The 16,703-nt window shown below is 44.3% G+C and overlaps 1 protein-coding gene and 1 long non-coding RNA gene across 3 annotated transcripts; both read left to right on the top strand.

The window, feature by feature from the left end:
• Positions 1-351: 351 nt before the first annotated feature.
• On the top strand, positions 352-4,339 carry LOC144724006 (uncharacterized). Its single transcript, XR_013586452.1, has 3 exons — positions 352-671; positions 1,214-1,396; positions 3,109-4,339. It is a non-coding gene; the product is annotated as an uncharacterized LOC144724006 (long non-coding RNA).
• A 291-nt stretch (positions 4,340-4,630) lies between these two features.
• On the top strand, positions 4,631-16,703 carry LOC144719446 (uncharacterized). 2 transcript variants are annotated; one of them, XM_078595362.1, is made up of 11 exons: positions 4,631-4,770; positions 5,519-5,637; positions 7,134-7,279; positions 7,607-7,763; positions 9,377-9,468; positions 10,920-11,043; positions 11,640-11,750; positions 13,087-13,155; positions 13,676-13,729; positions 14,612-14,722; positions 15,569-16,703. In XM_078595362.1, exons 1-11 carry the CDS (start codon positions 4,755-4,757, stop codon positions 15,779-15,781), a joined length of 1,212 nt encoding a protein of 403 aa, XP_078451488.1. In that variant the 5' UTR covers positions 4,631-4,754; the 3' UTR covers positions 15,782-16,703. The 2 variants fall into 2 exon arrangements, with proteins under 2 accessions (XP_078451488.1, XP_078451497.1); XM_078595371.1 differs by having other exon boundaries at positions 4,678-4,770; positions 7,129-7,279.

Genomic DNA, 16,703 nt, shown 5'->3' on the forward strand with positions numbered 1-16,703 from the left:
CAATGCTCGATAACGATTTGGCCATGCTGCTCAACAGGCAGCAGGGAAACAGACGACTATAGACTGGCTTCGCACTCATTAGGACTTATCAGTACTGTATAGTAATCAATGTTCACTGCTGCTTTTTGTCTTTGGAGCCCAAATATGGATAGACCACTAATAGTACTTGCCTGCCTCCTGTTGTGATGGCTTTATTATAATTAACAAAGGTGCTGGAATAAAAAATATACTTTTGTAGTCTGTACGTGCTTAAGGTTCGCTGTTGTGCAATGTTTCACAAATGTACTTCCATACAAAACGTGACATTCAGTTGTAAAAACTAGTGAAATATTATTAGTAATTGGTGAATCAATATTTATTCCCAGATGAAAAAGATGAACATATTACATCTCGGTATAATGCTGACAAAACACCAAGCCACGATGAGAGTAGCAATGACATTCATAAAGATACTGATTTCAACAATACAAATAAAATGAAATTCATTGTGGGCAAAGAAATAGATGAACCTTCTGAAATGAATACAGATGCTCCTATATGTATAAAAAATAAACTTAGCAGATCAGCTAAACACAATATAACTGACATTGTGAATAAGACTAAATCAGTATTTGCCAAGGAAAGTGAAAATGTTAAAAACGTCAAAGCCATGGAAAAAAAAAAGATGAATTGTAAGTTGTAACAATTACAATCGTTCTTCATAACAAGTGTTTCTTACACATGATTTACAACAACACATAGTTCCCCATTGCGTAATTGTGTTCTGAAATTACAGGAGGCTAGACATCAGACATTTTTGCCAAATTTTGTGATTTAAAGTCGACGTCTATTTTTGTGTAAATGTAAAATTTTGGAAAGTATTTGCACATTTCAGCTTTTAAACCAGACCTAAATGGGTTATTGCTAATTAATCATCCTGACATTTTGACGTGGCTGCGCTGACGTGAAAACAAGTTATAGTATTGTTACGTTCCATACAATGTTGAGCGTGAATGTATACATTACTCAGTACAGTAGAAACTGAGCATGTCTATGTTTGTTTTATACCCACGTGGGCCTGTATCAAAAATTGACCATTGCCTTCCCCCCAGAACTATGCTTATACACAATAAGGTATACTTACATCCAGTTTCCACTGTATAGCATTGTATTCAAATGTAGTCTACCGTACATTTTCTTTCACAGTAAATAAATAACATTGTTTTTAAACCAGGTGACACATTCAAGAAGAAAGGCGTTCCTGTAGATGTGGAAAAAGGAAACAAAGAGAAGACCTTTGGGGAAAAAATAACCACACTTCAATTTCCCAGCGCAAAAGCAACGTCTGTTGATGTAAATTTTGTGATGTCTAAATTGGAAAATGAGGCACCAGATGGAGTGGACATTGCAATGAACAGTGAGTCTTATAAATAACAATTTAGAATGATGAGTATATATTAAACATGTCATAAAAATTTTTATTTGATTATTTCATACCTGTCAACCCATACGGTTTACCGTGTTCTTGTACAGGGAAATTGAGTTTTCAGGTCTATACGGTGTACAGCCGTTTCAATACGAGCAAAAAAAGTGTCTTTGTGTTTCTCCCTTGTGAGTTAACTTTGTAGGATGACCGTTGAGATTTATAAGGGCACGGGGGTGACCAATACGGTCTGAATTGGTCTATAATAAGGTAAGCACTGATAAGGGGTTGACAGGTATGGAATCTATTCGTCTTGGCCTACAGTTATAATTACTGTAAACACTGGTTCTACCCATAACCTTTAAAAAAAGCCCTCCACAGATTATGCATTAAGACTAGAAATTATTATAATTAGTTATTTTTCTTTTAATCTGTGTAATGGGCTCAGATAGGCGCACACAACTTCTTGGGAAGCAACACTTTATTAACACCAACACGTTACACTTAAAATAGGGTGGTAACCACCGACCTGTCCTAACTGACACACACCATCACTCGCTAACATGGACTCTCGGATACACGAGCGTGACCCAGCCAGGTGGGCTACTGGCAGGTCCGCTGACTGGAGGCTTGACTCTTCTTAGGAGGCATCTTCACGATGAATCTTCATTCTTGACACGGGCAGCCTCGAGTCCCGTGAGGAGGCCGCTTATATCGGCCTTGGCGTGTCCGGGCCCCACCCCGGTCACGCCTTCCTTCCAAAACCCTCTCGAAGCCGTCCGGCTGTCCACGTGGCCTCCCAAGGTGCCCCCGGCCCCCACCTTTATCCGGTCACGTGTCCAGCCGGGTTCATTCAGTGCCACGGCCTTACACAACCTCCGTGGCCTCACCCACGGCCAGAGGTCGCAAACGGGTTTTGATTCCTTACCCGTACCCGGCCGCACCAGGGTCGCAAACGGGTACCCGTACCCGGCCGGGTACGGGTAGCCGGGTATCGGGTAGGGTACGGGTATCGGGTACCCGATTGCGACCTCTGCCCACGGCCTCCCGATCACTCAACCGGCCCTGACGTCATTCCCACCTTCAGACTGGATGACGTCATGTGTGTGTGTTTAGACCCGCGGGGTAGTAACGCTCCCCCGCACAGTGACGTCACACGTGTGTGTATGTTGCCATTAGTGACACTGCAAGTCACAACATTTGTATACTGAGCATACTGTAATATTGTTTCTGTTGGATATTGAATGGTACAAGCATTATAGATGTTACACGTTCAACTATTAAAATTGCTTATGCTCATGATGTGATGGGTTTATTGAAACTTGCAAGTTATAAATATGTCTAATGCTGTAAATGTAATATTTGTATACCGCTATGAATTATTTATATTCATACAATTATATATGTTAAATATACCACCAGACATGAATTGCGAAGCAGAATTGATTCATGATTGAACCACACCTGTGACAGTTCGTAGAAACATAGAAGAGGTGAATTGATATATGCCTACTAAGCAGTTTGGTTTATTTTGGCACAGGTAAAACCCCATTGAGCAATGAATGCCCATTTTCGATGGGTACCTGGTTACGCAATTATACCTAAGCAATTGTATTCAATGAACATGAACAATTGCATTCTGTTGTACTGTATTCTCTTACATAAAGTATTTGTCATTTTGGAATTTGCACATTTTTTCCTGATAGGTAACAAAACTGAAAACACAACATCTGCACGGATGACAAAACCAAGACAAAATAGAAAATTTCAAATTCCTGTTTCGAAGCCAAAGAACAACAGCAACAATGAAAACAATTCAATCAAAGCTAGAAACAGCAAGCATGATGAGGAAACTACCAACCTTGTAAAAAAGGACATACTTGATGTTTTAATGCCACAGTTAGGCAAACAAGTCGAAGAGAATGACAGCTCCAATCAGTCCACTGTACAGAGTGGAGAGGTGGTTAATATAAATGATTACACCAACGCTTTGGAAAGTAATTCAAGTGAAAATGAATATGTCAACTATATTGACTTGGCTTCTGTCACTAATATTGTAGAAAAGTCCAATTATGGGGGTATGGTTGTGACCAATGAGAAAAATAAGACGTTCAGCAGAAACAGCAATACGATGCAAAGAAAATCTACATGTGTGACAGAACTCCATCAAGCTGAATTGTGGAAAGGGCCTCATGCGAACGTGGAAAAAGTTCCAATCGGAGACGAAGTGGAAGAACGTGCCTGGAACAAGGAGTCAATGAACAATGCAAATAGTTCTGACTTTGAGTTTAATATAAACGATTCTTACATTTAACAATGAACATGATGAGATAGAAGCATAACGTTCCCCATCATTTATATTTAAAGAATGACCAATATACTGGGGGTTTTCAACATTTTAAAAAGTTACAAATGTACATACCTAAATGTATTAAAATAAGAGCTACATTTATATAATTATTTTAAAAGTTAGTTTAAGTAGTTTAATGTTCATTCGGGGTTTGCCCTCGAGATGTTTAGGATAACATCTAAATACAGTAGTTAATCCGACTTGAATTTGTACAGCCACTATTTAAGGCTGTTTGGAAACCTGCATTATATTACAATTTGAATATTCCGTGACTGCAGGAATTAGGTAAAGTCACGTAGCTAGGTTCCAAAGACCCAAAGAATATTACAATTTTAATCACATATATTTTGACGTTGTGTTGTACATGTTACAATGGTTGAAACAAATTATAAAATGTTTGCCTCGTTAAACATGGTACATTGTTATATGCAGTGATACATTGACAATTATATTTCTCATGTTAGATGAAGTAAAAAATATACTAAAACAGTTATATGTCTGCAATGAACTACATTTTTCGTTACACATTTATGTTGAACCCTGAGTTCGAAATGAAAAAATTAAAAGCTATGCTTATATGCAACATTTATACTTCGTCGTGTGATTTTGCACGTGTGCATATTACTGAGAACTACACAATTAAGATTGATTACACAAGACGGCTTTTCCAAATGTGCCTAAGCTTCATTAAGCACTATGTACTGTAATGGGTTTCAAATCAATTTCACAATTCTCGTGACATTTTTACAAATATTTTCATGTCTCGTATATATTTTATATCTAATATCAATGAACAGTCGTTTATAAGGTTCCTCTTATTACACCCATCGCAAAGGCAAGTGCTGTACTCGACAGTATTTCCACAAAGGACAATTCGATCCACGTATAACGCGAACGTGGTAATCGATTAGGAATCGAATCGTTACACGCCCACTGCCGTTGCAGTAGGGGCATGAGGATCAATTTCCCGCGTCTCTCTTTATCGTCGGAACCGGGTGAACTATGGGACGCAAGAAAGGTGAGCAAAAAGAAAACACTTGTGATGTCATTATTAATAATGCAGTATTAGTTTGTTTTTATTGTTTGCTGACTCGGCCTGGCTGGCAGGCCGAAAGGCTTTGCGACTACATCACGTGGTCACCACGAGGGCCGCAGGATGGGACACGCGTTTCCCCCCCTTTTTTTGCGAAATCACTTTTGTAACTTCGGAAGAACAACAACTACGGGCATTTAAGGGTGTATCTTGTAAGCGGGGTGAGTTGCTTGATTTGTGTTTTTTGATGGGTTGTATTTTATTGAGTAACTTCGTTTCCACGTGTCTGCGGCCTGCAGCACAGAGTGATACCGGCGTTTCCTAGATTCCACCGGCCTCGTGGCCTTGGACGATGGGCCACGTGGCAATATTCATGGTTAAGTGAATCTCCCTGTGCATACGGTGATATCCAGAGCCAGTCATGGAAATGCCATATGCACATGGCAGGGGTCTTCTGTTAGGACAATCAATCGATGTCTTCTGCATTCAATCGTTGGAAATAATGCCACGTTCAGTCCACTGCTGGATGAAGGCGTTGCCATCTCAGGGTCCAACAAGTCCACCGAGCAAGTGGTGGACTTGTTGGACATTTAGGGGGGGGGGGGGGAAGAGCTTTATGGCTCATCGGATTTCCTCCAGCGTGAATACATATTCTGATTGTGAAGTGTGATCAGTCTGGTCGACTTAATCGCTGCGCCACCGCTCATGCAAATCGACGTTTCTCCTCCGGCAGGGAACAAGAGGCCACCGCAGCAGATGAGCACGAGGGAGCGGCTGCAGTATAAGGTGAAACAGAAGGGCAGGAAGAGAGACGAGAGCAGCAAGTACACGGCGGAGCAGCTGCTGGAAAAGGTGCGGATTTTCAAGAGTTGTGGGATAAGTTTGGCCGGAATCGCCAATTCATAATCAACGTTTTTGGGTTAGATCACGTTATTTATAAATGTGTCGTAACCCTCCACCACCCGACACGGCCAATCAGCAAAAAAAGTGTCACGTTGACAAAATACAAATAGTTCACTGCTTTAGCCCACAGGTGTGTTGAAGCGTGAAACCACAACATTTACAATTTGTGAGTACGACGTTTCGCTGGTAATTGCCTCCAGCATCATCGGGCAATTCGCCAGAATGGTGAGACTCTGCTCGCCAACTTGCCATGAGCGCTCACTTCGAATTGGATTTGTGTTTTGTTAAACTTCTTTCGCACCGTACGTGGCCAACCCGCAGAGCGGAGGTGCGGTGGAAGGAACACACAAAACACAGCATTGTTATAAATAAATTAGTTTTCAGTCTGGATTTAGAAATGCTCCTGTTGCTTCCTAACACATCAGAAGGAGAAGAGCGTTCCAGACGGCCGCAGCAGCGCATTTGATAGCACGCGATGCAGTTCGATGGCTAGCCAAAGACAGAAAGGGACGTACGTGTCCATTAGAGTCGGACTTGTATCTTGTCCGTGGTAATTGAATGCACGGCCGAATGCTGTTCAGGCCTGCTGTGGCCTGGACATCCAGACACCGTGCCAGAATATCGTTCTATCGCCCCCTGCGTCAGTCACTACGGGTGGAGTTTGCTCATAGCCTCACCTGCTGTTGGCGCAGTGCTGGGACATAACATTTTCACTGGCGACATAGATAATTTGTATTTATGTTGAACTTATTTCGCACCGTGCGTAGCCAACCGTGCTAATTGGAGGTGGCTAACATTCTGTGAAAGAATATTTTTTGACCCCAGAATAAAGTTGTTGATTGATTGGGTGGATTTGCTTATGCAAATATTAGCTTGGAAGTGATTATGCCCTTACAATGAAACCTAATTGTAAGGAAGATCCAATGTTTGAAATTTGTGTGAGAGAAAAAATATCGTGTTTTTTTATTACAAACATGTTTTTTCTGAATCTGTCAAACGCATTCAATCTTGCCAAGTAAAACTTATTAGAGCTGGAGCAGTGGTTAACGTATTACGTAATGAACCTGGCCACCTCCAGTTAGATACCTGGCCAAGGATAATGCCAGTGGTGCATAATACCTTAACTAGTCGTGGACACCCCCTACATCATCCCACACTGACCAACTTTGTGCAGTATGCTTACACAAAACTCCACAACCGACGGGGCGTTGAGAGGCCAACGTCCAGCAGTGGATTAGCCAGTGGGCTGTAAATGATCATATTAAAAAAAACAGGTGGACCTTTCTTACATTTAAACACATTACAATATCTCTCGAGATATGTGCCAAGCCACCTCTAAAAATCTACACGTAAACCTGTAGGCACACGTCCTTTGTCATCGCCCTGCTGTTGTAGCCTTTGGCGTGCGTGTGCTGGCTGCGCCGGTCCGGCTGTGTGCAGTACAGGCGGGCGAGTGTGCCGACAGCTGCAATGTGGAGCTGGCCGCCATGTTCTGCCAACGAGCGCTGGAGATGGAGCCCGACCATTTGCAGGGGCTGGATATGGCAGGCAGCCTCCAGGCCGAGCTAGGCAACGTGGACAAGGCGCAACGCATATCCTCTCACCTCGCCGCCCACACTTGTGTAACCAGGGTCTATTTATTTTTCCCCGAATATTTTTCGGGTCAATTGGTGCCCTGGAGTAGGTGGCACGTGACTTCTCGATTTTAAGAAACATTTCCATTGATTCAGCTGCCATGCCAAGAATCTGAACCGGTAACCTCTGGATTACAGTTCCATTGTGCTAATAAGTATTACTTTCCGGCAGTATCATATGAATCGTAATTATTACCAAGTGGTGGAGTAGTAGGCAGGGGCCATCCGTGGGGGATCTTGAAGACGGTTGAGTGCAACGGTGTCTTCCTTGACTGCGTGGTCCACTGCCTCCTGCGTGCCGTGGAGTTGAGCCCTGACGAAGGCCACGCCAAGTACATGTACCTGGGCCAGCTGAGCGCCGGCGCAGATGCCGTCGCCTTCTTCAGCAAGGGTGTGGAGATCATGGCACGCACGCTGCAGGCGCAGCCCGCACAGGCTGCTGTAAGTTTCTATATAAGAACCAAACCCTCATATATATGGGAACTTGAATTTCATCAAAATAAGATTAATACGTGTCCACCGATTACCCCGTGAACATTTAAATCTTATAACTGCTGTTTGCATGGCCGAATGCTGCGCAGGTCTGCGGTGGCCTGGGCATCCAGACACCATGCCAGAGTAACATCTCACCCACGCCAGTGTGCGATTCCTGTGTGCTGGGCGTGACCCAGCCCAGCACCTGTCTGCACATACAGTGGGACACGCTCCTTCCTCTAGAGCAGTGATGGGCAACCCATACGAGTTGGTGGGCCACTCGTGCGGCCCTCCTGCACCTCAGTGGGCCGCAAGTGTGACATCGTGCTTGTGCACTAATCATGATCCCACACACCACCCTGGACACACTTAGACCAGGCCACCACAAGGGGCTTCGCGGCCGCATGAGGCCTGCGGGCCCTAGGTTACCCACCACCAGAGGTCGCAATCGGGTACCCGATACCCGTACCCTACCCGATACCCGGCTACCCGTACCCAGCCGGGTACGAGTACCCCTTTGCGACCCTGGTGCGGCCGGGTACGGGTAGGCCGTGAGTCACTGGTGAGTAACCATTTGTCACTCATTTCCCAACGCCTTGTCTCTTCTCACAATTCAAGTTCCTAGAATCAACCCACCCGCGCCTGCAACATGGCTTCATCCCAGAGGTCGCAATCGGGTACCCGATACCCGTACCCGGCCGGGTACGGGTACCCGTTTGCGACCCTGGTGCGGCTGGGTACGGGTAAGGAATCAAAACCCGTTTGCGACCTCTGCCCACCACTCGTTCTAGAGGCTCCTGTGCATCGCGCACTTTTAAGAATAATTATTACGACTTCAAATATTTTGACATTTCGTGACTTAATTCTGAAGGACACTTTTTGTGTAATATTAGACAAGCGATTACACCAAATGATCTGTGTGTATTATGTATGAGGACAGAGGTTTCCACATACCTCCTTCATGCCAATCCATACTTGTTTGTAATTATTCTTTGCTAATTTTGTTCTCTTTCACTTAGTTTTTTTTCAAAATATCCATTAGCATCTCTCACAGAGCAGTGAAAAAACGCTCCATGTTAAAGAATCCCCCGTGAAGCAAATATCACAGAACTGCTTCTGAGGTCACCTGAAGTGATCTCTATTCCACACAGTTGGGGCCAGCACTTTCCCACCAACATAGCCACATTGAGTAATATTTGTCACCTGATAGCCAAACAAACATTCTCAGAACTGGAATATAGCCAAAGTAAGTGCAGAATCCAACATCTTGTTTTGGGGTTTTGTTTATGCATTCACTGGTGTCCAAACTGAAACAATCAGCTCGCTACACTTGAGAACCCCGTGTAATCATGGTTGGTTGCCAGGTTGTGAGCTGGCACCACTTAGCCACCATGCCACTTCTACTTTTCCCTCTTGCTCATTTCCTGCCAACCCAGTTCCCTCCTGGTGCTGCATCCATTTAGTTTCCTGCTTTCATCCTCAAGCGGTTAGCTGCCTGTGCTCTTTATGGCCTAAACTGTAAGAGGTACACGCACAACGCTTCATTTATGCCACTTACATCACCGTCTGTATACTTCCAGGCTGCCAGCCCAGATTATGGAGCCGAGGTCACTCCAAGGGACGTGTCTGCTGCTTACTGCTCCATCGCTGAGATTTATCTCACAGACCTGTGGTGAGTCCTTGCATCGAAACTGCTACGGTGGCAAGATGTTAAGTACCTCGCCTGGTCTACAGGAAGTCGTGGTTTCGATCCCGACCCTGACGCCTATATATTTGGAGTTTGAATGCTCTCACCGGGTCGTCCGGTTATTCCCGTCACATTTAGAATCAACTCTCGTTGAGAGTATTTGGCTGCTTCTGTAAAATTCCTCATTTGCCCAGATCTCTTCTAAAAAAGAGCAATAGCTCAGTGGGCCTTACCTGATTAAAAAAAATACATAGTTTAGTTTGCTACCCTAAGAGACGCACACCCAGCTGCAGAGCATGGCATCATGGATGCGCGTGCTGCGGAAAGGTCATGCATATATTTTCTGTAGATTGCAAATAGCTTCCTGATCAATGTGTTCTGTTGTATAAGGGCTATTGCTGATATTAGAGCCTTTGACACGCCTTCAAAAGGTTGCGAGTTCAAATCGTGGTCGGGGAGTTTCCTTTTTTCCGTGACGCAGACGAAATGTACCAATTTGCGTGAAGTTATCAATAGCTTTGGACATCAAGAAAAATAGCTCATCGGATTATTTCAGGATAAATAAAGATTCTGAATCTGCATAAAAATGTAATTTTCCTAACTTGCTCTGGGGAGATGAGCACCCCTCTACTGATTTGAGTTGGAAAACACCTTGAGTTTTATGTACAGTTCTGAAAGTTTTAAAGCTTTCGTGACTGCAGGGATTCATCTTCTTGGTTCTTTCGGTAAAGTCACGTAGAAGGGAAGTAATAAAATAATAAAAATAAAACATAATAAAATCAAATAATTCTCACGACGTTTCGGCTACAACGCAACGCAAGCAGCCGTCTTCACCTGAAGACGGCTGCTTGCGTTGTAACACAGGGTGTGGTCCTATGAATTGGCACATTAACTAATGCAACTAGTTCTGACCAATAATTAGGGAGAAATTGCACCTCATGCCAGCTTAACATTTAATCAAACTACATTTAAAGCCAAAATTGTACATGCTGTTCCGCCAGAGGACAAAAGGCCACCAACACATCAGTTCTGCGCAAAATTATTGGTTATAAATATTCACACCCGTTTTGTTTAAAGTGTTGTGAGTAAAGGCGTTGTGGCTTGCTTACACGCGCTCACAGCATGGAGGAAGGGGAGTCTACGACAGGTTACGTAATTTCATATGGCCAGTGGCCACGTGCAGCCAGCAAACGAGATTTATCCATCACTGCAAGTATCTCGGCTGCACTAATCGGGTACTAGAGAGGAATATTTCCATCCAGGCAACACTCTTTCCAAGTCTAGCGTGGCGAGTCGCATCTATCGCTGCGAGGGCCCCCCTGTACACTGGGACATCACACACGTTTCCGCGTCATTATTAGAAAGCGTGAAGGTGTGCGTTAATTTTATTGGCCCTGGGTAAGGAAAATGTTGAACCCCCCACCTCTGCTGTGCAGCATGGAGGAGGGGTCGTCCGAACGGTGCAAGCAGACCCTGGGACAGGCCCTGGAGGCCGACTCCAGCAACCCCGAGGCCCTGCAGCTCATGGCCAGCTACCTCTTCAGCACCGACCAGCCACAGGTTCGTGCTTGCCCCTCTGCCTTTACTGGGTAAATAAATCAAAGCTGTAAACTTTTTTTATTTTACCAGGTTAGGCCCACTTGCGCTGTTTAGGTCTTTTTTTCCATAAGCGACCAGGCCCACACATGATAGCTCAACGAAGTGGCTTATGTGGAAAGTTATATTCTTTAATGCATGTTGCTTATACATGTGAAGGGGAAAAACCGGAGGACCCAGAGAAAAATCCACACAACCACAGGAAGAACATGTTACCTTCAAATATACAAGCGTCAGGTTTGGGATCGAACCCACAACATCCTGTAAACCAGGCGAGGTAGTTAACATCTCACCACCATCATAATGATAATTATTTACGATAAATAATTATCATCATACCGTTCATAGGGCTTAATTTCTCACCAATTATTTTATCGCTGTGTCACCGCTCCAACCAATATAAGATCTGATGGGATGGGGACACGTAGATGATTTGTTGGTTGGCTTGTTCTAATCAAACACTAACAAAACGTTCACCCTGTGATTGTTCACTTGATTAATCGCTGACACTGAGCGACGCTGCTTTCACCCTCTGCTGTGTTGCCCTTCGCATGACGCAGGAAGGGAAGGTTTACCTCCTGCAGTCTCTCTCTGCCTGGCTGCCCAGCCGGCAGCAAGGCCAAGAAGCAGAGAACCGGACAGAGGCACCAGACGATACCACGGAGATGCTGGTGAGTAGTTCTCTCCCAGTTCCAGGTCTACCAAACGCTGGTCTCCATGTCTCCCCCACAGTCACTGTTGCACCTTCTTAGGTTTTTTCGGTAAAGTCACGTAGGTAAAACATCAAAATGAATGAAAATAAAATGAAACGTCGTGATTTTTTATTTTATTTTATTTTCATTCATTTTGATGTTTTTCCTACGTGACTTTACCGAAAAAACCTAAGAAGATGATTCCTTGCAGTCACGAAAGCTTCAAATCTAGAATCACTGTTGCACGTTCACCAGGCTTGTTGTTTACATTTACCCATTTAAGTGACGGAGATAATATTTCACGCCAGGAATATTTTAGACTACATACTGGGGTAATGCAGGTATTTTAAAATCAAGGTTAACCCCCTTTGGTTGATTGGCCTCTAATTTGTTAAATTTTTGGTTCCCAATTAACTTGAATAATTTACTGGATACTAATAGGTCTGTGATTCTTCAAGTCAGTTTTGTCTCCAAATATGAATCGAAGATTGACTGAGGCATGATTCCATAATTGAGGTATTTCATGTGTTTAATACCATCCACCAATAGTTTTTTTCATGAAATCATCTTGTATGTAGGTTCAACATCTTTCGCATAGTACCGAACGTAGCCAAACATTCTAACCAGAGGTGCGTATTATTTATTATTATTATTTTTGCATGGCCGAATGCTGCGCAGGTCTGCGGTGGCCTGGGCATCCAGACACCATGCCAGAGTAATATCTCACCCACACAAGTGTTGCACCTCCTGTGTGCTGGGCGTGACCCAACCCAGCACCTGTCTGCACACAGTGGGACACGTCCCTTCCTGTAGAGGTTTCCTGTCCATCGCACAATATTCAGACTCGACAAGTACAATTTTCTTAGCATTTTCGAAAGGACACTTCTCAAAAGCTTTCTACACATTGTAAAGCATTTTAAGTGTGAATTTATTAACAAGAAAACACGTTCATCCACCCTGACTCGTTATCAGCCACTGCTAAAGGCCTTCCCCAAGCCATCGCCAATACTCAATTCTGCAATGGAACGATCTACCTAACACCGACACACCCCGGCTGATTTCATTGCTCCGTCGCCGTGATTTCCGTACTCTCGGGCTGCAGTCCCTGCTTTGGCGCTGCCACTCCATTGTTAGACTCAACCACCAGCCATCCCTTCAGGTGATGCGTTCTGTCCAAGGCTACTGTTCACTAAGATGTCTCTGATCTGCCTCGTGTCTACCTACCTAATTGCACTGGTCACTTAATTTTGCTCCTGAGCACCCTTGCGATGTACTGCGATATATTGTCTTCTCTACCGATTCCATCTTTTTGTAGGCTCAAATCCCTCCCTATGAGAGCAGAATATCAACAGCGAAACTCCTCTCCGAGGTTGAAGAGTATGAGGTAAAGGAGTGATAGTTTTACCTTTCACCATGTATGAAGTCTCGTTTTTTGGCTCAAAACATCTTAATCTGTGCGTCTCCGTGTTTGCGGATTGTGAAGCGTGTGATACGGTTACATAAATGACTATAAAAACGTTATTTCATTACCTTATCCACAGTCACACCCATGGGAACTAATCATATTTGGTAACATGATTAGTTTGTATGTCCTGTGTCAATCCACTGCTGAATTAAGGGGCTCCTCAAGCAGTGTAGTTCGCTGTGGTTTTGACCATACTTCATCAAGCTGGCGAATGCGTATTGGTGAAGGCGGAGAGCCCGGGTATATATTTGGAAAATTCATTTAGCTGGTGTCCGCATCTTGCGCTACAATGGAATCGTTATTTCAGCACAGGTGTATTATTCATTATAATACAAAAGAGCTGCCGAAAAATAAACCCCTCTCCTTGCTCCCGTGCTCATCATCCTCTTAAGACCACGTGATCCATGACCAAACACAAATGTCATGTGACCCCCTATAGTTGGCGTCCGATGTGCTGGAGGGCTTGCTGGAGGAGGACGACGAGGTTGTGCAGGTTGGTGCTTGCGTCTCGTTCTTTGCCGCTCACAAGGGAACGTCTTATCATCTTGAGGCGGGGGCGGTGGGGGGAGAAGTCGTGATCAATGCAACGTTCGATGATGCAGGCCGGTTGGCTCGACAGTTTAGTCTCGTTTGCAGTGGTGGAAATGGGCCGGAATGCCGTGATGGGAGTGAAAATATTCACCCGGACTGCGTTCCGGAAGGAATCCAGGATTCATCTTTTTTTTTTTATTTGACTCGCAGACATCGATGCTAACAGAGAGATTCACAGACACGCATAGATACACATGAAGCAAAGCTCCCCTTCTTCCTCAGATCTGGTGGGGATGTGGGGAACTATTTGAGTTCCCCCAGTAATTTCCCATTTCCAGTCCTCATCTGAGATACAAAGAAACTCATCCTTCAAACGATATGGATTATATATTCCAGAGTTGCCCAGATCAAAGCAGCATTGGGGTGGAACTCTTCATTGGCGGCACTGAAGCAGTGGTGGTAATTCCACTTCATTATGGCAGGGATCGGTCTCACTGGAGGTTGATTTTTATTAACTTCCAACAAAGTTTTGCTCATTCTCTCTACCCTGAGGAGATGATTGCCTGAGTTGATGCCCGACCCAGATTTTTACAAGATTGACATCCTTGCAATTATAAGTCAAGTACTGTACTGGTAACCAGTGTCATCTGGCCATATATTAATATTCGTCCCTATTGGTAATATCGTAATCATATATTAACAAGCTCTATGTTTCCGTAAGACCTCGGTGTCAAAACTATGAACATAATTTGGTCAAGATAAATATACGAGGATCAGCATTATGAGGACGGGTGCTAGTTCCGTGTGTGGTTGCGGTATTTGACTGATTGTCGGCCCTGCACAGGTGTGGTACCTGCTCGGGTGGGTGAGCTACCTGCAGGCCAAGTGTGCGCTTCCAGATGAGGCCGTGGGACAGCAGGACTCGGCCAGGACGTGTCTGCACAAGGCCAAGAAGGTAGACACCCACACGCCTTGGACACCGCGACTTGAGTGTGGCCGCAAACGTTTCTCTTGCCTAAAGTCCAGAGTACGCAACGGAAATGAGTCCTTTAGAAGGATGTGGATGTTTTCATGACTATTTTTTCTTCAAAAACGATCAGCACACATTATCGGGAAACTTTCTAGAGCAGTATTTGGACTGTGTCACATGATCGATGACTCGGGCTTGGAGTCAATCCTGATTTGCCAAAGGCGGAATGTTTCCTGAGATTGGTTACCTAAATAAAAGGCCTGTCTACTCTAGGGAACATGTTGTCTTGTTTATAGAAACATTGAAGCCCAGAAAACTCGAGAAAAATATTTGACCTGGAATCTCGTGTCTCCCGTGTATTTTGGGATTTGACCTCTTTTCCACTCCCAGCTGAGCCATACTGGGGCCGTACTGAGGCAACATGGTGTTACTTTTGGAGGTGCCAGGTCGTTTTTCCACTGCAGAAGTTGAGCTGTGCCAAGTTGACGTCCTTTTCAAAGCGTTCGAGGGTGTACCTGGCTGGTGCAATGTACGATGACAATTATTAACCCTGCCCCATGGCCTTGTTTGGCTGTCTTGTGGGGCCAGAGTTTTGACGGTTTGGTTCAAGGTTGACAGGCAAAATAGCCATTAAAAAAAAACACCATGAGGAGGCCCCATACGTACTGGCGCACCTCGGTTGTGCCGTTAAATGATGGTTATTTGTCAAACGCCAGCTAGGTGATTTCACCCAGCAAGAGTAGCGAATCTGAACGTCACCGCATGCCCACCCTGTGCGCCCCCCACCCCATGCCATCCCCTTTTTGATTCTTCCTCTGCATCCGTTCAAAGCTTGCCACCAAACTGGGGTGTGACGACGAGGCTATGATGGCCCACGTGGAGGAGCTCATGGCGGAGCTGGGGCCCGGCGACGGGCCCCCAGACAGCGAGGACGATGACGCGGCACCCATGGAGGACGGTGTCGATGATGATGAGGAACTGCTGCAGAGCAGCGATGAGGAGGAGGAGGAGGTGACCAGGGAAGATGAGCACATGGAACAGTGAACCTGGGGAGATGGAACATGGGGCTTTGTAGTCTGAGCGAGCTTTCTGAAATGGAAGAATGGTGTATCTGTTTGGCTCGTCTTTGGTATAAAGCAACTCTGATATATTTCATAACAGGAGTGGTTTTCCAAGCCTTACCTCTGCTGTACTTTTTGTAAATATGTATGATCTGCACTGCATGAACAGGTATTTGTACATGTTTAATGGTGAATGGCATCCATATGGAACATTTTTATAAGCTAGGTTCATTTTGATGCGTAATTATATGATCTTTGTTGATATGTTTTTCATTGTTATTTTTATTTATCTTATACTAGCGGTAAGTACCCGGCGTTGCCCGTACTATTAAGCAGGAATTTCAAGAATAGTTTCTATGCATGTGTGCTTGTGGCATGGTCAAAAAAATTGGTTACACCTGATGTTTTCATTTCGTTATGAAACAATGTTGTTTATGAATTGTACAGCTTTGGGGCATCTGTGAAAAAGCTTTATCGCTCTTTGGATTCCTCCAGTATAAATAAATACTCTGAATTTGGGGACATCGATGTAGTAGGGAGAAGAGGGGTAGGTGACGAGCACATTAGTAGCAAAGAACTGGTGGGGAGTGTAAGTGGATTTTGGTAGCTGGAGAGGAGCCAAGGCCCAGAGGGAAGATGTGAGGCGTGTAAGACGATTGGGGGAGATGGTCTCAAAAGTAAAACAAAGTAATACTGTTTCGGACTTTAATTTGCGTTCTTTATTTTGCTTAGGCGTGCAACTCCGTTAATAAATTGTTTAACGTCAAGATTATTGCCTCGTGCGGACATAACACTTGCAGCAGCTGTGTTGGATGACTCCTGTGCCGTGCACTATATCCGATTTCAATTTGCATTTTTACTAAAGTGTTAGCTTTGTTTCAATAAAGTTTCAATTGTATTTAAAA

Source organism: Lampetra planeri, chromosome 1 (genome assembly GCF_965212315.1).
Source record: "Lampetra planeri chromosome 1, kcLamPlan1.2.h2, whole genome shotgun sequence".
In the NCBI taxonomy this organism is placed as follows: domain Eukaryota; kingdom Metazoa; phylum Chordata; class Hyperoartia; order Petromyzontiformes; family Petromyzontidae; genus Lampetra; species Lampetra planeri.

Excerpts from the sequence above, each read along its gene's own strand:
- LOC144719446 (XM_078595362.1), top strand. Across the intron at positions 11,044-11,639 it reads TCAGCACCGACCAGCCACAG|GAAGGGAAGGTTTACCTCCT; the intron begins GTTCGTGCTTGC and ends CGCATGACGCAG. Across the intron at positions 11,751-13,086 it reads ACGATACCACGGAGATGCTG|GCTCAAATCCCTCCCTATGA; the intron begins GTGAGTAGTTCT and ends ATCTTTTTGTAG.